This window comes from Triturus cristatus, chromosome 11 (assembly GCF_964204655.1).
Source record: "Triturus cristatus chromosome 11, aTriCri1.1, whole genome shotgun sequence".
Classification (NCBI taxonomy): Eukaryota; Metazoa; Chordata; class Amphibia; order Caudata; family Salamandridae; genus Triturus; species Triturus cristatus.
The window spans coordinates 874,203,846-874,223,365 of record NC_140594.1 but is presented as its reverse complement, the minus strand read 5'-3'; the positions used below and the strand labels follow the sequence as shown (position 1 = coordinate 874,223,365).

At 44.3% G+C, this 19,520-nt stretch overlaps 1 protein-coding gene across 2 annotated transcripts in view; it reads left to right on the top strand.

Annotated features, from left to right (window-relative positions):
- The window catches only part of MFSD1 (major facilitator superfamily domain containing 1), a 166,860-nt gene that overhangs the window by 88,407 nt on the left and 58,933 nt on the right, over positions 1 to 19,520 (top strand). For both annotated transcript variants that reach the window (XM_085634734.1, XM_085634735.1), the window contains exons 10-11: positions 13,901 to 13,957; positions 16,150 to 16,306. In XM_085634734.1, coding sequence (XP_085490860.1) covers positions 13,901 to 13,957; positions 16,150 to 16,306 — 214 coding nt within the window. The remainder of the gene's footprint in view (positions 1 to 13,900; positions 13,958 to 16,149; positions 16,307 to 19,520) is intronic.

The window sequence follows — 19,520 nt, the reverse complement described above, 5'->3', positions numbered from 1 at the left end:
TTTTCACAATCATCCTTGGTCCAACATCACTTTGTGCATGGATACCTGTTAGAAATGGGGGTCTGTAGTTAGCAGAGGTAGGTACCTTTGTTCAAATAGGGACCCTTGCTTTTAGTCAGGGTTAGGGGATACACTTTTAAAATAACCCCTGCTCACCTACTTGGTAGCTTGGCACGAACAGACAGGCTTATCTCAGAGGCAGTGTGTACAGCATTTGTGAACACATACAGTAACACAGTGAAAACACTAGAAATGGACACCACACCAGTTTAGAAAAATAAGTATTCTTTATCTAAACAAGACCAAACGACAAAAATACACAAAACAGTATTAAAAATAAGGCTTTCAGGTGGTAGAAATAGTTCAGTTCAATGCAAGTTCTAAATGCGACACTCTTGTCACAAAGTACCTTAGATGCGTCACGCAAAACAAACAAAAGGGGCGCAGGGAAGGGGATGTGTCAGTTCCTTGCTTCGGGGGAGGTAATGCGTTGGTTCCTTACTGCAGCGCAGGGGAGGTGATGTGTCGGTTCCTTACCGGAGAGGAGGGGATTCGTCGGTTTCTTACTACGTTCTGGTTACGATGCGAAAAGATGGCACCTCAATGTGATGAGACGATCCAGTGCAATGCGACAAAATGGCGGCTTGATGCGATGCAACAGTCTTCTCGGTGTGGATGCGCCAAGTTTCTTCCTGGTTGCTCTTCGAGGCGTCGGAACCAAGTGTAGATGTGGCACGCTTCTTCCCCGTGCCTCGGTGATGCGCCGCTAATCGGTGCGGATGTGACACGCTTCTAATTGCGTCGATCTTTCAGCTCCCAGCGACAAACAGTCTCCAGAGCTCCCAAACAGCATCAGGCACCTCTTTGCAGGTTAGAATTCCCAGCAAGGAAATTCAGGGGAGCTGGTGGGGAAGTCTTTGTGTCCCTGAGACTTCAGAACTGGAGGCAAGCTCAGCTTCAAGCCCTTGGAGATATTTTCTTCAAGCAGGTGACAAAGCAAACTGCAAAGTCCTTCTTTTCCTTTCCTTGGCAGCGAGCAGCTACTGCAGGCCAACCCCAGACCGCAAACAGCACAGGGGCAGTATTCCTTCTTCAGCTTATCCGGCTCTTTTCAGCTTATCTCTTCTCCTTGGCAAAGGTTCCTCTTGATTTCCCAGAAGTGATCTAAAAGTCTGGGGTCTGGGCACCTCTTTTTATACACACAAATCCTTTGTTCTCTGAAGGCAGAGTCTGTACCCAGCCAAAAGCAGTTCTGTCCTCACCGTGCAGCTGCCTGGCAGGAGATGGAGACAGCATTGTTGAAGGCAGACCAGGTCCATTCAGGTGACAGGAAATCTCCTCCCCCTACTATAGCAGCAATCTCATTTTATAAGAGCTCTGATAATAGCATCTCGCATTATATCAGGGTTCATACTTTATAAGGGTTTGAATACTAGCAATTTCCTTATTTTGCCACCTTTCCGCAAATCTACATACTGGGGCTAAAGGTAGTGGTAAGCAATGGTTCCAAGGTTGGAATGCCTTTTAGAGTCTGTGCAAACCTACTAACTTGCACATTTAAGTGGTTTTCACCAGCTCTTCTCTAAACTTTTCCGACAGTTACAAAGGTTAGAAATGTACTACTGACAATGGCAGAAGGAAAATTTCTTCCTGGGCTGGGAAAAATGTGGTTGGAGGAAAAGTGCTTGTAAACGCTCAACAGATTTTCGCATGAGCAAAACTATGCAATTATTTTTGGTAGTGCTAAAATGCAGTTCACAAATATATTCTAGGAGTATGATTTCCTGGCCTTCATGTGAATACAAGAAAGCTGTGAATCTGCACCAATGCAAGAAAATATACCATGGGTGAACTTCCTTGACTTTCTTTAATAATTGGGTTCCTAATTAGGTCTCGTGTTTTTAAGAAGGACCTTTTGTTTTTATGAAAATTCTATCTATTGACTGGCTTCACCGTGAGTGTCAGCATTCTGCTCTTTTACAAGCAGCGTATCGGAACACATAGTAGTTTTGTTCAGTGCTAGGAAATACTGTGGCAATGTGTGCTTTGAGACCAAAAACTATTTTTCCAATAGTTGTTGTAATGGTTAGGACCCAGCAGCTCCAGCAACAATAAAGTTTTACATAACCAGTTCAAAACAAGACACGCTTTGATAAAACTACCTCCTGTGGTCAACAGATGAACTTGTTCATTATAGAGAAGGCCTTGAGGAAGTTTTTAGAATAAAAAATGGTACAAGGCTGCCATGGTTAAACCTTGTTCGTGATTGGTTTTATAAACTAGGACTAAAGCACTTCTGGGACAACCCTCAGGGACTGTCGATGGGCTAAACAAACTGACTTTTTGGGCTTTTAATCAAGATATTTCTTCCCACAGCTGAAAAATAATTATTTTATCTACAAGGTTTCTTTCAATAAAACCAAATGGGAAATTTGAGTCCTTTTTAGATGAGATACAACCACAGCTTGCTAAATCTCTTTATCTGAAATTCCGCTACGGTGTTCTACAGATAAATGCAAATACAGTAAAATGGGCACGTAGCGATGGGGATGTAAGTGACGGTTGTTGTGCTATTTGCCACCCAGGTGCAAAAGAGAATAAACTGCATGTGTTATTCTTCTGCCCAGCTTATATATATTCCAGGAAGAAGTGGATTAAACCTATTTGTCAGCTTTTGGGCATTAGATCCTGTTATGAAGCAGCAAGAATACTGCGATCAGATACGACACAAGCAGTAGTTTGTAGTGTGAGCAGATACCTCTTTGGGGTTGACTTAACAAGAAAGAGAATAGGACTGAAATTTTAGAAATTTGTAGGAACCTGTGTGTTTTATCTGAATTTATACTTGACCTTACAGCTTGCTGGTTCTGCATGAGAGGGACTATGCCCTATTATGTATTATTTGAGGTGTACGCCATGGAACCTTGTATATTTTTGGACAGAGCCATTGATTATTGTTAAAATGCGATCCTATTACTAAATGCATCTATTGACGGAATTTTATGTATATTTATTGATCTTTTTAAAATCGAAGAAAGGTCTAGTATTGGGACATTGATTCTCAACAAACGCGTATCTGTCGGGCGGGGTACCCTTTGAAAATTATATGATGTCTTTTATATGAATTGAATGTAATCTTTTATGGTTTTTTAAATCAAAATAAAGATAATTGACTGACTGATAAAACTAATAAGTTGACCACCAAAGTCAGACCTATTGGCGTTGCCAGTGCTTGCTTATTTTCATGTTTCCAATAATCTTGTTGAAACTGGTTACATTGATTTTCCATTATGAATATTGTTTGGAAAAACTAGCATGCATCCACACATTTTAATAAATGATGCTTCACATAAATGGTACCTAAGATTTCACAGTAGTTTAGCAAAAACGGAGATAAGGGTTTTAGAGGTGGCTTGAAATGGTTACTGTCTCAAGGAGGAGAGTTTCTACAGTGGGTACCTTTGTGATTTCTGCCGTAAAGAACATAGCATCTGCACACTTTCACATTGTTTTACTGTCTTCTGAGAAGCTTGCACTGTTAGCTGTTCCTGACTTTAGTACCTTCCACTGGTACCTTTTCCATGTATTCACCTGCTCTGCATGTGATTTCTTTCAAGCAGAAAAAAAACTGTCTTCCTGACTGCCTAGTGGTAAAAGTATCAGCAATTTGCTTTATGTAACGTTCAACCCAATTGCAAGGTGTAGCTGTTGTAGAGAATCCGAAGCTCCAGGAAGAGAAAACAAATACAACACAAAGGACAGACTCATGGGCCTCTGCAAAGATTTGGACCCTGAAAACAATACATATTATTGAAGTCAAGGAGCGGGAAGCCCCATCAATCTAACAATCCCAAACAGTAAGAGGAGGATTTCTTTAGACCAGTTTATCCTAGGGTCTCAACATTTTCGCTTTCCTGTGTCAACTGTTAAGGTGCGTATTTGTATACATTGCATATACACACATGCACGGTTTACCCATATTAGCTCCTCTAACTAGTCATCTCTGCCAGTACATTGTAGGTAACCATTCCATATTTTGCCTAGTACCAGCACACTATTAACCTAGCTCTTGAGGAAATGTGGCTCAAATATAATCGGCCAAGCGAGGGCACTGAACCTTCAACTTTGACTCACTTTCAGTTACCCTCATTGTGTGATCCTGGGCAAGTATTTTGTTTACTTGGTTCTCCGTTTCCTAATCTCCTAAAAATGGTGGTACTTGGATAAAGGTTTACCCCGTTACTAAACACTACCTCAAACAAGTGTATATTGCTAAACAGCACAGAGGCACTGGGTTTGACCAAAACTTTAATAGTGTTTGCAGGGGTGATGAAGAGTTTTCAAGGCTTAATTATTGCTGTAAATTAGATAAAGGTGCAGTATATTGGGAAACTCATGGTTGTTTTATGGGTGACTTCGACGGTATCTCCTTATTCAATGAGAACTGAGCTGACCCTCCTGTAGCCCCTTTGTAGGCCTCAAGTCACCTGTCCTATTACAGATATAATCTTGTGCCCTGGCACTTGAAGAGGTCATCCTTCATTTAGCACCCCATGTTTCCTTAAAGCCATTTTTGGTAGTTCACAGAAAAGCGTATAAATTCCCTCAGTTCAAAGACAAGGCTTTGGTAACATCAGGTAATTGAAATTAAGATTTACATTGAATGTCTTTCGTACACACATCACAGCAGAAGTCGGGGTGGACTGAGTCCCCTCACTACTCAGAGGGTACACGGTTGTGTTTTGCCCAAGGCAGAAGGAAGATCAGGTATGTCCCTTTTCCAACTGTATGAACACCCATGCAGTTACCTAGCATTTTAATTACTGTTTCCAATGGCAAACATATGCCTTTGTGTTAACTTGCAATGTGGCTCACAGTATTTTTGTGTCACTAGACCTCTTACCTTGCCTCCTGAGGAGCCTTGATGGGGTTGAACTGTCCACCACTGACACATTAATTTCTTAACAATGTTGGGAGTGTGGTGTTTTGCAGTTTTATGGTTTTACGAATTATAGCATAATTGAAATGGAGCACCTAACAATTTGCTCTTTACAAGATATACATGAAACACCTTGTTCGAGGCATATGAGCTGCAGATTGTACACTTAGCATAGGTCGCCATCTGGTGTTGGGCCCGGATGTTTGCAGTTTGTTTTTCTTCTTGGACAGTCTTTGGAAGTCACGAGTTTGGTGACTCCTCCTTCGGTCCGTACTGCGCATGGGCTTCGGCTCCATCCTCAGATTGTTTTTTTCCGCCATCGGGCTCGGATGTGATACTTCGTGCTCCGGCTTCGAACTTCTACGGTTCCAGCCTCGACGGAAAATCCTCGATTCTTCGAGTTCCTTCATCATCTTCATCTCTCGAAGCGGCACTTTTCTCCATCCCGTACATCGACACCGGCCTTCGGGCCCTCCGCGACTCCGGTCCCGGCCGATGGAAAGGACTCCGTTCAAAAAGTGCCCAAAATGTGGGTCTAAATTTCCCCACACCGACCTCCATCAGGTGTGTAACCTTTGCCTCTCTCCGGAACACGAGGCTAGAGACTGCCCCGCCTGCAAGTCTTTTCGATCGAAGAAGACCATCCGAGATCGAAGAGCTCGACGCACCATGGCGCACTCATCCTCGGCAGCTCCACCGGACATCTTCGGAGACGACGCCGAAGCTTCGGGGCAAACACACACCGAGCAGGAGGAAGACGTCGTCAGCGCTTCCGAGGCCGACGACTCCGACGTGGAGGACGTTACACCAGCGCAGCGGGCCGTGAGTACTATGCCCCCTCCCACCCCCGCGCCGAAAACCAAAGAGACTCAGGTTACTCCCTCGCCTGCCGGCCTGGGCAAAACCAAAACCAAAACTTCGATCACCCCACCTTCGGGCCCGGTGTCGAAGCACCCAAAGTCTCATGGCAGCTCGGGATCGAGCCAGCCGACACCCGGTGCCGAAAAACAGCATCCGGCACCGAAGACTGCAAAATCCAGCTCGACTCCGAAACCACCGGTGCCGAAGCCTGGACACTCGGTGCCGACCAAACACAAACACAAATCTGTCGGCGCCGACGCTCCGGCGCCGAAACATCATTCGACGCCGAAACACCCGGAGACCTCAAAAAAGCATGGCGCACAAAGACCATCGAAACCCCCGGTTCCGAAATCACCGGTGCCGACAGACGACTCGACACCGTTGGCTCTGTTTACACCAGACCCTTTACAAAAGACTTTGTCCAAAGATCCAAAGACTGGGCTTTTGACTTTAACTACCAAGAAAAGACGCCTTGATGCTCCGGCTCCTCCTCCTCCACCCAAAAGGAAGGACTCTGCTACTTCTCCCCTCAGAGTGCCCTCCCCACCACCGCCTCCCCTACCCACTCCACCTCCTCCACCGCCTCCACCTCACAGGTCTCCGCCACCTTTACCTCACTACGATCCGGCCCCATCCCCAGATCCGGATGATGGGGATCCGGACAATTACCCGGCGGACGCCCCAATGGATCCCACTCCACCAGGGACCCCAGATCCATGGGAGGATTACAATAACCCTGATATACCCAATGTACCTCAGGACGACCTATACCCATCAAGGCCGTCTCCTCCAGAGGACTCCTTAGGGTTTCATCATTTAGTGCAGAGAGCAGCACACTACCATGGGGTGGACATGCACAGTGAACCAGTAGAAGAAGACTTTCTACTGGATACATTTGATATACAAGACAAATCTACTTCCATTTTACCCATGCTTAAGGGTGTCACCAAGCACGCCACAGAGGTGTTCAAAGACCCTGTCACAGCCAGAGTACTGAACCCTAGAATAGAGAAGAAGTACAAGGCGGCACCCACAGACCCTGCTTACATCAAGGGCCCTGCTCCCCTAGATTCCCTAGTTGTCTCCACAGCTAGAAAGCGGTTTAACTCCCAATCCTCAGGAGATGCCCCACCGCCAGACAAAGAATCTAAACTTCTGGACGCGTCTGGTAAACGCACCGCCTCCCAAGCTGCAAACATGTGGCGCATTGCAAACACACAAGCACTGCTTGCGCGATATGATAGAGCACACTATGACGAACTAGAGGCTCTTATGCAGCACCTTCCAGAAAAATACAAGCACAAGGCTCATGACCTTATACAGGAGGGTAAACTAATCACAAACACCTCCATTAAGTGTGCCCTCGATGCAGCCGACACTGCTTCTAGGGCCATAAATACCAGTGTCCTGCTTCGCCGCCACGCCTGGCTCAGGATCTCAGGGTTCAAACCTGAAGTCCAGGCATCCATACTCAATCACCCCTTTGACCAGGAAACACTCTTTGGGCCAAAGGTAGACGAAGCGCTCGAAAAGATGAAGAAAGACACAGACACAGCAAAGTCTATGGGGGCACTCCAAACACAAGCCTCCAAACGTTCCTTTCGACGCTCGTCCTTTCGTGGCACAGGTAGAGGCTCCTCCACCGATAACGCCTCTACCTCCTACAAGTCCCCTCCTCAAAATACCTTTTCAAAGGGCAATCAGAAAGGTGGTTACAGGGGTGACAACAATAAGGGCAGGGGCAAAACCAACAACACCCGTTCTGCCACCCCCCCCGCACAATGACTCCCCTCCGCTCCCCCCAGACCATTCCACTCCGGTCGGGGGCAGACTACAAAACTTTATCCACGTATGGGAGTCCATAACATCGGACAAATGGGTGACCCAAATTATTCGGTCAGGGTACTGTCTAGAGCTAACATCTACCCCACCCAATATCCCACCAAGGCACCGTCCAATGTCTCAAGAACATTCCACACTGCTCAAACAAGAGGTACTTTCACTCCTGCAAAAACATGCTATAGAGCAGGTCCCCGTCAACCAACGAAATCTAGGGGTCTACTCTCTATATTTCTTAATACCAAAGAGAGACGAGACCCTCAGACCCATTCTGGACCTCCGGCCTCTAAATGCCTACATACACTCAGACCATTTTCACATGGTCACTCTACAACAAGTCCTCCCACTCCTCTGCCAGGGAGACTTTCTCACAACCTTGGATCTGAAAGACGCATACTTTCACATTCCAATACACCCCTCTCACAGGAAATACCTCAGGTTCGTGGTGGACGGGCAACATTACCAATTCACGGTTCTCCCCTTCGGGGTCACCACCGCACCACGGGTGTTTACCAAATGCCTAGCAGTAGTAGCAGCACACCTCAGACGTCAACATATTCACGTCTTCCCTTACCTAGACGACTGGCTGATAAAAGCCGCGTCCTACAACCAATGTGTGCAGCATACAAACAGCACCATCCAACTGCTCCACCAGCTAGGCTTCACGGTGAACTACCAAAAGTCCCACCTCATACCATCTCACACAAAGCAATACCTCGGGGCCACTATAGACACCTCCAAGGGTATTGCCTATCCAAACTCAGCCAGAATCACAAGCATTCAAGCCTTACGCAAAACATTCCTTCCTCAGCACTCTCTTCCAGCAAGAGTGTTTATGAAGCTCATAGGAATGATGGCGTCTTGCATTTTCATAGTGCCCCATGCAAGACTCCACATGCGTCCACTTCAAGAGTGCCTAGCACGACAGTGGAACCAGGCCCAGGGTCAGCTGACGGATCTGGTGTTGGTGGACGGCCGCACACATCACTCTCTGCAGTGGTGGAACACCACAAACCTTTCCAAAGGGCGGCCGTTCCTGGACCCGGTTCCTCAAGTGACTCTAACAGCGGACGCATCGCTCTCCGGCTGGGGAGCGCACCTTCTACACCTCACCATGCAAGGTCTATGGACGCCACAGCAAAAATCGCTCCACATCAACCATCTGGAGCTCTTGGCGATCTTTCTAGCCCTAAAATCTTTCCAAAAACAGATTTTGGGCAAAGCAGTCCTCATTCGCACAGACAATATGACTGCAATGTATTATATCCAAAAACAGGGGGGGACACACTCTCCCCAGCTCTCCCGCTTAGCCCAGAGCATATGGAGATGGGCAATTCCTCAAAACATCTTTCTCCTGGCACAGCACGTTCCAGGCGTACAAAACACCATGGCAGATCTGCTCAGCAGACAAACGCAACAAATACACGAATGGGAACTGCATCCACAAGTTCTTCACCCATTCTTCCAACAGTGGGGGCATCCTCAGATAGACCTCTTCGCCACCCACGAAAACAAAAAATGCCCAAGCTTTGCCGCCAGATACCCACACCCATTGTCCAAGGGCAATGCGATATGGATGAACTGGTCAGGCAGATTTGCATACGCCTTTCCACCTCTCCCACTAATTCCATTAGTGGTCAGGAAGCTACAACAGCACTCCCTCACACTCATTCTGGTAGCTCCGACGTGGGCCAGGCAGCCGTGGTACACCACGCTACTACAACTGTCAGTGGTACCACATCAAAAACTGCATCTATCCCCATGCCTCCTAACCCAGAACCATGGAGAAATCAGGCACCCGGACCCAGCTCAGCTCAACCTGGCGATCTGGCTCCTGAAATCCTAGAATTCGGATACCTTAACCTTCCCCCTGATTGTATGAACATCATCATGGAAGCCAGACGTCCTACCACTAGAGCATGCTATGCCGCAAAGTGGAAAAGATTTGTAATTTACTGCCGTAACAATACAATCAACCCTCTAGATGCATCCATACAGCACATCATATGCTATCTGCTCCATCTTCACAGGTGTAACCTGGCATATTCATCCATACGCCTACACCTAGCAGCGATCGCTGCTTATCTACAAAACAGGCAGCATTTATCACTCTTCAGAGTGCCCGCTATTAAAGCCTTCATGGAAGGCCTTAAACGAGTAATTCCTCCCAGGGCACCACCTTCCCCTGTATGGAATCTAAATTTAGTTCTTACACGACTAATGGGTCCGCCCTTCGAACCAATGCACAAATGTGAGCTACAGTTTCTCACCTGGAAAACAGCTTTCCTTGTAGCTATCACTTCCCTTAGAAGGGTTGGTGAAATACAAGCGTTCACCATACAGGAACCCTACATACAAATGCATCACAGTAAGGTCATACTTCGCACAAATCCGAAGTTTCTGCCCAAAGTCATTTCCCCCTTCCACCTCAATCAATCAGTGGAATTACCTGTCTTCTTCTCGCAACCCCAATCTGTTGCAGAAAGGGCCTTACACACACTTGATGTAAAAAGGGCGTTACTATACTACATACAAAGAACGCAACCCTTCAGGAAGACTAAACAATTGTTCGTTTCCTTCTCTCCACCACATAAAGGCAACCCCATTTCAAAATCAGGGATAGCTAGGTGGATTGTAAAATGCATACAAATTTGCTATCAAAAGGCAAAGAGAACATTATCTGTTCCCCCTAAAGCCCACTCTACAAGAAAGTTAGGGGCTTCTATGGCTTTTCTCGGGAATATACCCTTAGATGACATCTGCAAGGCAGCCACATGGTCTACACCGCACACCTTCACAAAACACTACTGTGTAGATGTGCATTCCAAGCAGCAAGCTAGGGTGGGCCAGGCTGTACTAAAGACACTTTTTCAAACAGCTGCAACGGATACCGGTGGTCGCCGCTAAGGTTGGGTACTGCTATATAATCTATGCTAAGTGTACAGTCTGCAGCTCATATGCCTCGAACGGAATATGCTACTTACCAGTATGCATCTGTTCTTGGCATGTAGAGCTGCAGAGTTGTACACGCCCACCCGCCTCCCCGGCTACCTGTATCCGTTCCAGCACATCTTATTTAGATACAACACATGGGTTTCTCACTGTTATTACTACGCTCCATCATTTCCCTGTTGGCGAAAAACAATCTGAGGATGGAGCCGAAGCCCATGCGCAGTACGGACCGAAGGAGGAGTCACCAAACTCGTGACTTCCAAAGACTGTCCAAGAAGAAAAACAAACTGCAAACATCCGGGCCCAACACCAGATGGCGACCTATGCTAAGTGTACAACTCTGCAGCTCTACATGCCAAGAACAGATGCATACTGGTAAGTAGCATATTCCTTATGTACTCACTAAAAACTGCTGTTTTTGACTGAAACTAAGAAGGGTCTTTAAAAAGGTCACTACATACCCCTATGTGATTGGGAAAACACATGATTTACAAGAAGTAAAACTAATATAAAACCTAGTTCAGCATTTCACTGCATAATTATATTTGTCTATGTAAAGCAATTATACAATTAGGGGACCAATTCTGGAGAGCTCACAAAGCCTAACAATATAAAAAAAATGGTGTGCAAAATGCTACATTTTTAATGCATCGCACAAGTTAGTAACATTACTTGCTGTGAAATCACTTCATGTGATTGTCTCTGTGCCTTGCATATGCTAATTAGTCCTCTAGCCATTTTCTCTAGAACTTTTGCCCTGCATATCATCACAAGCCTGCCTACAAAAGCAGACCGCGGTGTCCTTTCTGTTTTCATTTCCCCTCTTCTGATTCCTGGTGCTGGTGAAGGGACAAATGCAGAGTACCCAGAAGAATGAGCTGGCAAACTGCACCGCGCCCACCAAATAAACCTGAGGCATGAGGGGCCAAGTGAAAGGACAGAAATGGGGGTGGGCCAGAGGCCCATATGAAAGCGAAAGATACATGGGTAAAGTAAGGAGCTTTAATGAAAGCCATCAATAAGATAAGAAGTGAGAAGCCAAGGGGTGCAGGCCAGGGCTGTCTCAGAGGGGTTAGGAAGGGCAGACATAGGGCGAGACATAGGGTGCACAGGGAAGGCAAAGCATGAAGGGAGGGAGGGGCAAGAGTTGCATGAGAAGAGCAAGCAAGGCACTTTACTGTAGGCCAGGAGGCGAGGGTGACAAGACATCTTGGGGCCGTATGAGGCCCAAGGGTGGAACAAAGAATAAAAGATCAAGATGGCAGGGGCCTAGAAGCAGATAAACCAGCCTTTTGCATGTCAGTGCTGTAAGTGTTCTTGAGCTGCAGTGCTCGAAGTGAATGAAAGAGCCTCGAGGAGAAAGTAAAATGCCTGTTACCTGGCAATGTTGTGGGTGTACCACACGGAGCTGCAACTACGAGCTCCACTCCAACATGTTGGTCTTATGCTCCGGGGAAATGAAAGTGCAGACCCAAACTTTTGCACTGACCCTTTCAGTGCTAATAATCTGCTCAAAGCCCAGCCCGGACCAGGAGGCACTGACAGAAAGCAAAGGTGTACCAGTGGGGTAAGCTAAGCCCCCCTCTCAGCCAATCACAGGCCACTACATTTCAGCACGTAGTGGCAGGTACTTCGTTTAGACTTATTGACTGGCTTCGACCAACAGGGTTGAAGAGCTGTGTATCGGATTACAGCAAGTCTTTGTCTGCTTGTCCTTGGGACAAAACAGACATTAAAACTTCTTGCCCTTGTGAGAAGTCTAGATGTCTCGGGCGTCGGGAGATACGAATTCCCCTCCCCTGAGGTCCCATTCAGCCCAGCACTGACTCATCAGACTTCTGGAGCCACAGCCCTCTCCCTGCTCCTGTCACTCACAAGCCAGACATGCAATACACAATCCTAGCAGAGGCATACTGCAAAAAAATACCCACTTTCTAAAAGTGGTATTTTCAAACCGAATATAAAAATCACCCTCACCAAAAGATGCCCTTTAACATACTGAGTTCAGGCATACTAAACTTCATTTTCCTATCTGGTTCCTAGGGCCAGTTATGTTTATAAGATGTTATAAACTAACTACCCATTCTGGCCTATGGAAACACATAGCCTTGCAATAGTGAAAAATGAAATTGGCAGTATTTCACTATCAGGACATGCCACACACATCAGGGCATGTCCTACCTTTCACATACAAATCACCCTGTCCTACCTTTCACATACAAATCACCCTGTCCACAGGGGTACCTTGGACCTACCTTAGGAGTGACTAACATGCAGAAAAGGGAAGGTTTAGGAACTGGCAAGTGTGTGCACTTGCCAAGTCGACATGGCAGTCCCAGACTGCCCACAGGCTCTGCAATGGCAGGCCTGAGTCACATTTTACAGGCTGCTTCTGTGGGTAGCACAATCAGTGCTGCAAGCCCACCAGAAGCATTTGATTTACAGGCCCTGGGCACCCATGGTGCACTGTACTAGGGTCTGACAAGTAAATCAGATCAGCCAATCATGGAATCACTAATCCATTAAATCAATTTACATCAGCGAGCACTTGCACTTTGGCACTGAACAGCAATGGCAAAGTATCTAGACCAGCAAACACATAGCAAAAACACAGGAGGCAACGCAAAAAATGGAAGGGAGACCCACGCCAATGGTGCCAGGTCTAATAATACCTTTAGGAGTTGAAAACCCACTTCGTTGCAGAATCATGTTTAGTTACCAAATCACCTTTGGTGCAGCATTCATGGGCATGTGGAAACACATTTAATTAGCAGAAATGTGCTCCATTGCAGTGCATCAATACTTCCCTTCACCTTCCACGCACTGCAGAAGGAGTCTCTCTTTAGGCAGGCTGATCAATACAGCTAATAGGCATTGTCTAATATTGAGATTGGAATCCTCCTCTGGCCTGATAAGAATGGGAGCAATACTTTTTCTATGGTTGAAGGGGTCGGACCCAAATGAACCAGAGGTTGCAGGTTTTGACCTATAGCTCTGTTTGTGCATTTTTTTACATTCATGACATTGGCTCTTGTAGACAGCTGAGACTGTCTGTTTCTGGATTCAGCGATAAAAGGAGAATTAAACCGAAGTAGCACCAATGTGTACCCTTAAGTTTGTAATAAAAATACACAATCTGCTGTACTTTTGTGTATGTCTTGTTAGTTTGAAGTGCATTTCTCAGGGTTTACAATATGAAACCAATATTAAATCAAAATATAAAGAAAAGGTGTTTTCTCTTTTACAAACATTTATGTGTTTTAGACCATGCTTTAATTTCTTTTGGTGAAATGTCTTTGTTTTTTCCAGGGTTTTCTTCATTGAGAAATTTAAATTTTCTCCTCAACAAGCTGGTGCAATCAACAGGTAAACCAAGCTTATGTAATGAATGCTTTCAAACCTGCCTTTCTCTGTTGGGTATGGATGACAAAGGTAGTCAGCAGATTCTCATTCATGCAGCCAAGTCTTCCCCCTTCTCTTATCTCACGTGACTTGCTGATACTGCAGATAGCCAGAGTTTCCATTTGTGATGATGCCTATGTAGCTTGCATAATGTTCAAATGGCATTAAGTTGCAATCTTAAAGTTTTTTCCCCAGTAAAAGCGGTTTTGATCTCCTCCATCATTATGCGTTTTGCCACTCTGTTCTATTAGTACGTATGGAAGCCACTATTAGGTGAGAGCTTAGGAAGCTTTACTCAGGTGGTTGTTCAAAATCTGGATAAGCTGGAGCCGATCTGATTGCGAGTTATAGTTTTGAGAAAAAACTGTTGCTATATGTGAAAATATCTTACACAATGATTTTTAAGTTTTGCAAAGTTAATTGCAGGAAGTTTAGAAACTGAAGTTAAATAAAGGAGTTTATATCTTCTTTATATTGTTTGAAGACTGTCTACAACCTCAACAAAACACTGAGGCCTCAGATCATAAGCAAGACAACCCTTCAAAGTATACCATAAAATAGTTCTACAAATCTTACAAGAGGGTTAAATAATGCAAAAAGTAATAACACAGGTATTCAGCTACACTGTGAAAAACCAAACAAAATGTTTTTGTTTTAATGACTTGCAGTGTTTAGTATTTCCAAAAGGGTAAAAGATAGAAGGTGAACAATGACATATGAGTAAAAAGAATAATAGGTTCCATTATGAGCCCGAAGGTGAAGTACTCAAGAACTTCAAATTCACCCAAAATGTATTGAATTTCCCAGAAAAAAATCTCCTTCACAGCAAAGATTTCTATACACTGGCTAGTTTACATGAACATTGTACCCATACATCATCAGAAGGAGATGAGGCTGATTGTTATATTCTTAATAGCACTCAATTAACCAAAAGGTGTGAGTGAGTAGGAAGTTTGCATGAACCTAACCAATTTTCTGCATACATTCATTAGGGTTAATACAGTACATTATCTATATGTTTATTATCAGTATTTACCCTCCCTAAACTCTCAGGATGAATAACGGCACAGAAACCAAAATATCTTGTAGAACTAGGCCACTCTGTAAAAATAAATATATTAGACCTTGGCAGTGGTGGACATTTGTATATGCTCTATATTAACAAGATCTATTTTAGCTAATAGAGCCACAGCAATCTTACTCATTGACATGCACAGTGGTAGTTCAATGCAAATGTGACATAGGTAAAAAAAACTTCTTTTGTAAACTGGAGCCACACATGATGAGCTATAACTTTCTATTGAATTTGGAACTGTGTGAAGTTGCGAACACAGATAAAGTAGTACTAGCAAATAACGACTGTATCGCACATTGTACACATGTATTGTCTAGGACTGTGGACCCTTGCGTTTTGAGTTATTGTTGAATGTTATCTAAAGTACATTATTTATTTTTGGCTAGTTTTGTAATATCCTTTACTTTGCCTCTTCATCAACCGAATGTTCTTACCTGTTGTTTCTGTAGTGAGACATGTTAGATGGCTGGTTGTCATTGTAGAACATAGCCTTATAGCCTGATGCCAAGGGCTATACTGGTTACTAAAGTCCCTGAACCAGAGTTGTAGACCTCTGGTATGGGCCTAATAAGATGGAGAGGGCCTTTACAAAGTGGTGTAGCCGAGGCAGAAGGTCTATAAGGCCCACTGAGGGTAGAATGTTCTAAATTAAAAAGCGAGAAATGAAAAGATAAACTTTTGAATGTTGGTTCAGAAGGCCTATACCAGCCATTATTAGCCCTGAGCCGTTTCATTGTCTTCAGTGGAGCTCTTAACATGCTAATTTTGTATTACTTATTTCTTTTAATTATTTTTTCTGAAAGTAGGCATTTATTTAATAACTGGAATTTCACCATGTCTACTTTAGTGTGTTATTTTTGAGGGCTCAAGCAATCTCTGAAAAAATGAATGGGAAACAATTCTGGTAAAAAAGGTATCTGGAGAGAAGCAAAATAAAATAGTCTCTAAATGAAACAGTGAATTATTGAATTTTTAGAACATTAGGCACAGTTATGTTACATACAGGATTAATTTGGGAAAAGAAACAGTCACTTTTTTGGGGGTACAACATGTTAACAAGTTTCTGTATTTACATTTATAGTGTTGTCTATATCATCTCGGCACCTTTGTCCCCCCTTTTTGGAATCCTAGTCGATCGAACTGGAAGGAACATTGTTTGGGTAATGTGTGCTATTGTGATCACCCTTGCTGCTCACATCATGCTGGCCTTCACTTTCTGGAATCCCTGGATTGCCATGGTAATATTTCTTTCTTTTTCTTTTTTTGGGACATTGTTAATCAGATTTATTTTAGTTTTGATTAGAAGGCAAAAAGATGATCGGTTGCCTTCACCTTGACAATTGTACTTTCCCTGTAATCAGGGTTGTGATCCCTTCATGATAAATGAAAAGAATCCTCATTTAAAATTATTCTGCATCGTCTACTTTATTGGTAACATACTTGTTTTAAAAAAAATATATTATCATTTTTAGTTGTAAAATACCTATAAAACTATTTCTGCATTGTGGAATCTTCATTGATAATCCTAAAAATTTTAACAGTTCCCCATGGCATGCATTCCCTTCATATGTTGCAATGCTATAATTTTAAATTGTTCATTTGTAGTCAAACAATCCATATTCAGGACAGAAATTGCCTCTTACGTGCTACTAAAGAGTACTGGACCCAATTGGAGTCCATTTTACCCTCCGGCAACTGTTGCAAGCAAATACTTGACAACAGTGTAGGTTAGCAACCAGACATAGTGGTATGTACATTTTTCACTTATCCACTCAGTGTTGATAGCAAATTTTATCGATCTGAAGAAGTGCCCAGATCTCTACAACATTCAAGGCACGAAACATGTTGATCACTCGAGAGCAGGGTATACACAGCTAGATACATTACTCCTACTCTCATTACCCCTCTCGCCCCCTTTTTAACCAGGTAGTTTACCTTCATAATAAATGGACTATTAGGACTAACTGACCTGTTTTAGATTCACTCCACCTTCCGTCACATCTACACATACTAGGCCTCTCACCCTCACTGCACCCACCGGCAGGAACAAAAGATCCCCAGTGAAGAGCCCCGGTTTGGGTGCCCGTCCGGTATTGCATCGCCGACCTGACGAGGGGCAGGCTCATATGATGAAGCATGACACCTAGCTCGCTGGGTGTGTGAGAGCCCTAGTTCCGACAAGGGGAATTCCCCCCCCCCCCCCCCTTCCGTTGCACCACCAGTGGGGTTATTTTTACCCCATCACACTCGTCAGTATCTCTTCTTCTCTTCCTTATGACCCTAGAGGAACTTTGTACCATTTTTTGTACACAGCCTTGATGTGGTATGTAAATTGGACCTCGTTAAACTTACCCCTGTGTCCCCTTCTTTGTTGGATATGTTCTAATTCAAAGGACCATACATCTATGAAAAGGGCTCACAGTCCACACATGCAGCAGGAATTATTCAAATGTTTATGACTTTAATGAAGATTCTGAAGAAGCAGAACAAAATCTACAAGTAATAACATTTTCTTTCAGATTATTGCCCTGTACTTTGAGAATAAAATGTTAGTATTTTCTGCGAGCACGCGTAGCATCATGCTGAAAGATGAGGAAGACTACTGGATATAGGTGTTTTCTCTAGGACTCGGTGCAAGTACTTAAAACATCTGACATTAATAGTGATGTGAAAGATCCTAAGGCAAAACAGAATTGTTATTGCAAAGTGTTTTTGTTTTTTCTTTTTCTTTATTGACCATTTTAACACCATTTTAACAAATACTACATCAATTATGCATTGCAAAAACATTGAAATCCACTGGTTCACGATGAGATAACTACTATGAGCTATTTCCGTTCTGTTTGTCAATTTCTGCTTACTATCCTGAGTGGCACCAGTCTTGAATCATATATACCGTGTTTAATGAACTGGAGAACTCGTTAACCCCCCCCCCCCCCCCACTTAACCAGTGTCGCCAGGTAAGATCCTAACCCCAACTCAATCATACCTTATTCTGTAATTGTTACTTCAATGTACTGGTTATGGTCACGGTCACACATTGCATTGTGGGGTTCTCCCTCCCCCGGTCTAGTAGGAGCCTATGACGGTCCCTCTCCCAGGTCTTCTATCTCTTGTATCATTGCCCCCCTTGCAAACATCACCTCTGGGAGCTTATCATCTTGTCTAGTCGTCCTCATATGGTTTTCTTCAACCATTGCCCATTCTTTGAGGTCCTTTTTCCATTTGCCCACCTGTGGGGATAAACAGTGAATCGCTATTCTTAATTTAGCTATCGTGAGGCCTAATATCAGGAACCGTCTGGTGGTTTTGCGTTTGGGATTACTAGGGATCAGACCAAGGAGGCAAGTATGTAACTCTAGGGCTGTGGTCCAGCCCGTGATTCTTTTCAGCTGTTTTAGGATTTCCACCCAGAATCTTTGTATTACTGGGCAAAGCCAAACCACATGATTAAAATCGGCTGGTGCATATTGGCACCGGGGACACTTGGGGTCTCTGGATGGATTGATGGCGTGTAGCCTTTTGGGGAAAGATAAGACATGTGGACAATTTTGTATTGAATTTGTTTAAATCTGTTAAAGATTGAAACTTTTCGGACGTTTTCATGTATCCTCTCCTAGTCGGTCGCCGAGATCTCATATGCACTAAGCTCTTGCTAGTATTCCTCAATTTTTAGGGGATTAACCAGCTTGTCGTTTCTAAGTGCCCTATACAAATGAGAAACACGTTTTTGCCCACCCGCCATTTGCTATTAGAACGACCAGTGTTCGTGTAGGTTCAGGGGCCTCCGGGAACATCGGCCAAAGATGCCGGGCCGTAGCTGCTATCTTTGCATAGTGCAAACGTATTGACAGCGTCTTGGTAGGCGATGAATTTTTTCTCTGGGTAAATGTCCGCAAGCATTAGGCAGACCCCCTCCTTCCCCCTTTCAACAGAAATATTCTGTTCAATTAGTGCAAATTGAGGCATAAGCCATAAATCTGCCTCTGGGGCGTAGGGTACCCTTTTACTCAATAGTCTAATTGTTCTCTCCCATATGGTGCTCATGAGTCTAACGGTGGGTTGGCCTCTTTCTGTGTCTTGGCCCTCCATAGCAATGTCCCCAACTGTCCCCTAGTATAGAAGCCCTCTAACAGGGCACGCTCCCAGGATGGGTCCGGATCAAGCCCAGCTTTTGCATGTTGCAATTGGGATGCTAAGTAGTAGAGCTTCAGGTCTGGAATTTCAAGGCCCCCTTTGCCCCATTGTCGTTTCATTACCTCCAGGCTCACTCTGCACCTCTTTCTGTTACATAGCAGCTGAATAATAAGTCTGTCCAAATCCGGGAAAACCCCATGTGGTATTTCATAGAAAGATCCCTGCATTGTGTAAAGACACCTGGGTAACACCACCATTTTAATCAAGGCGATCTTCCCCATCAGGGACAATTTTAGGGTGTTCCAAAATGTTATA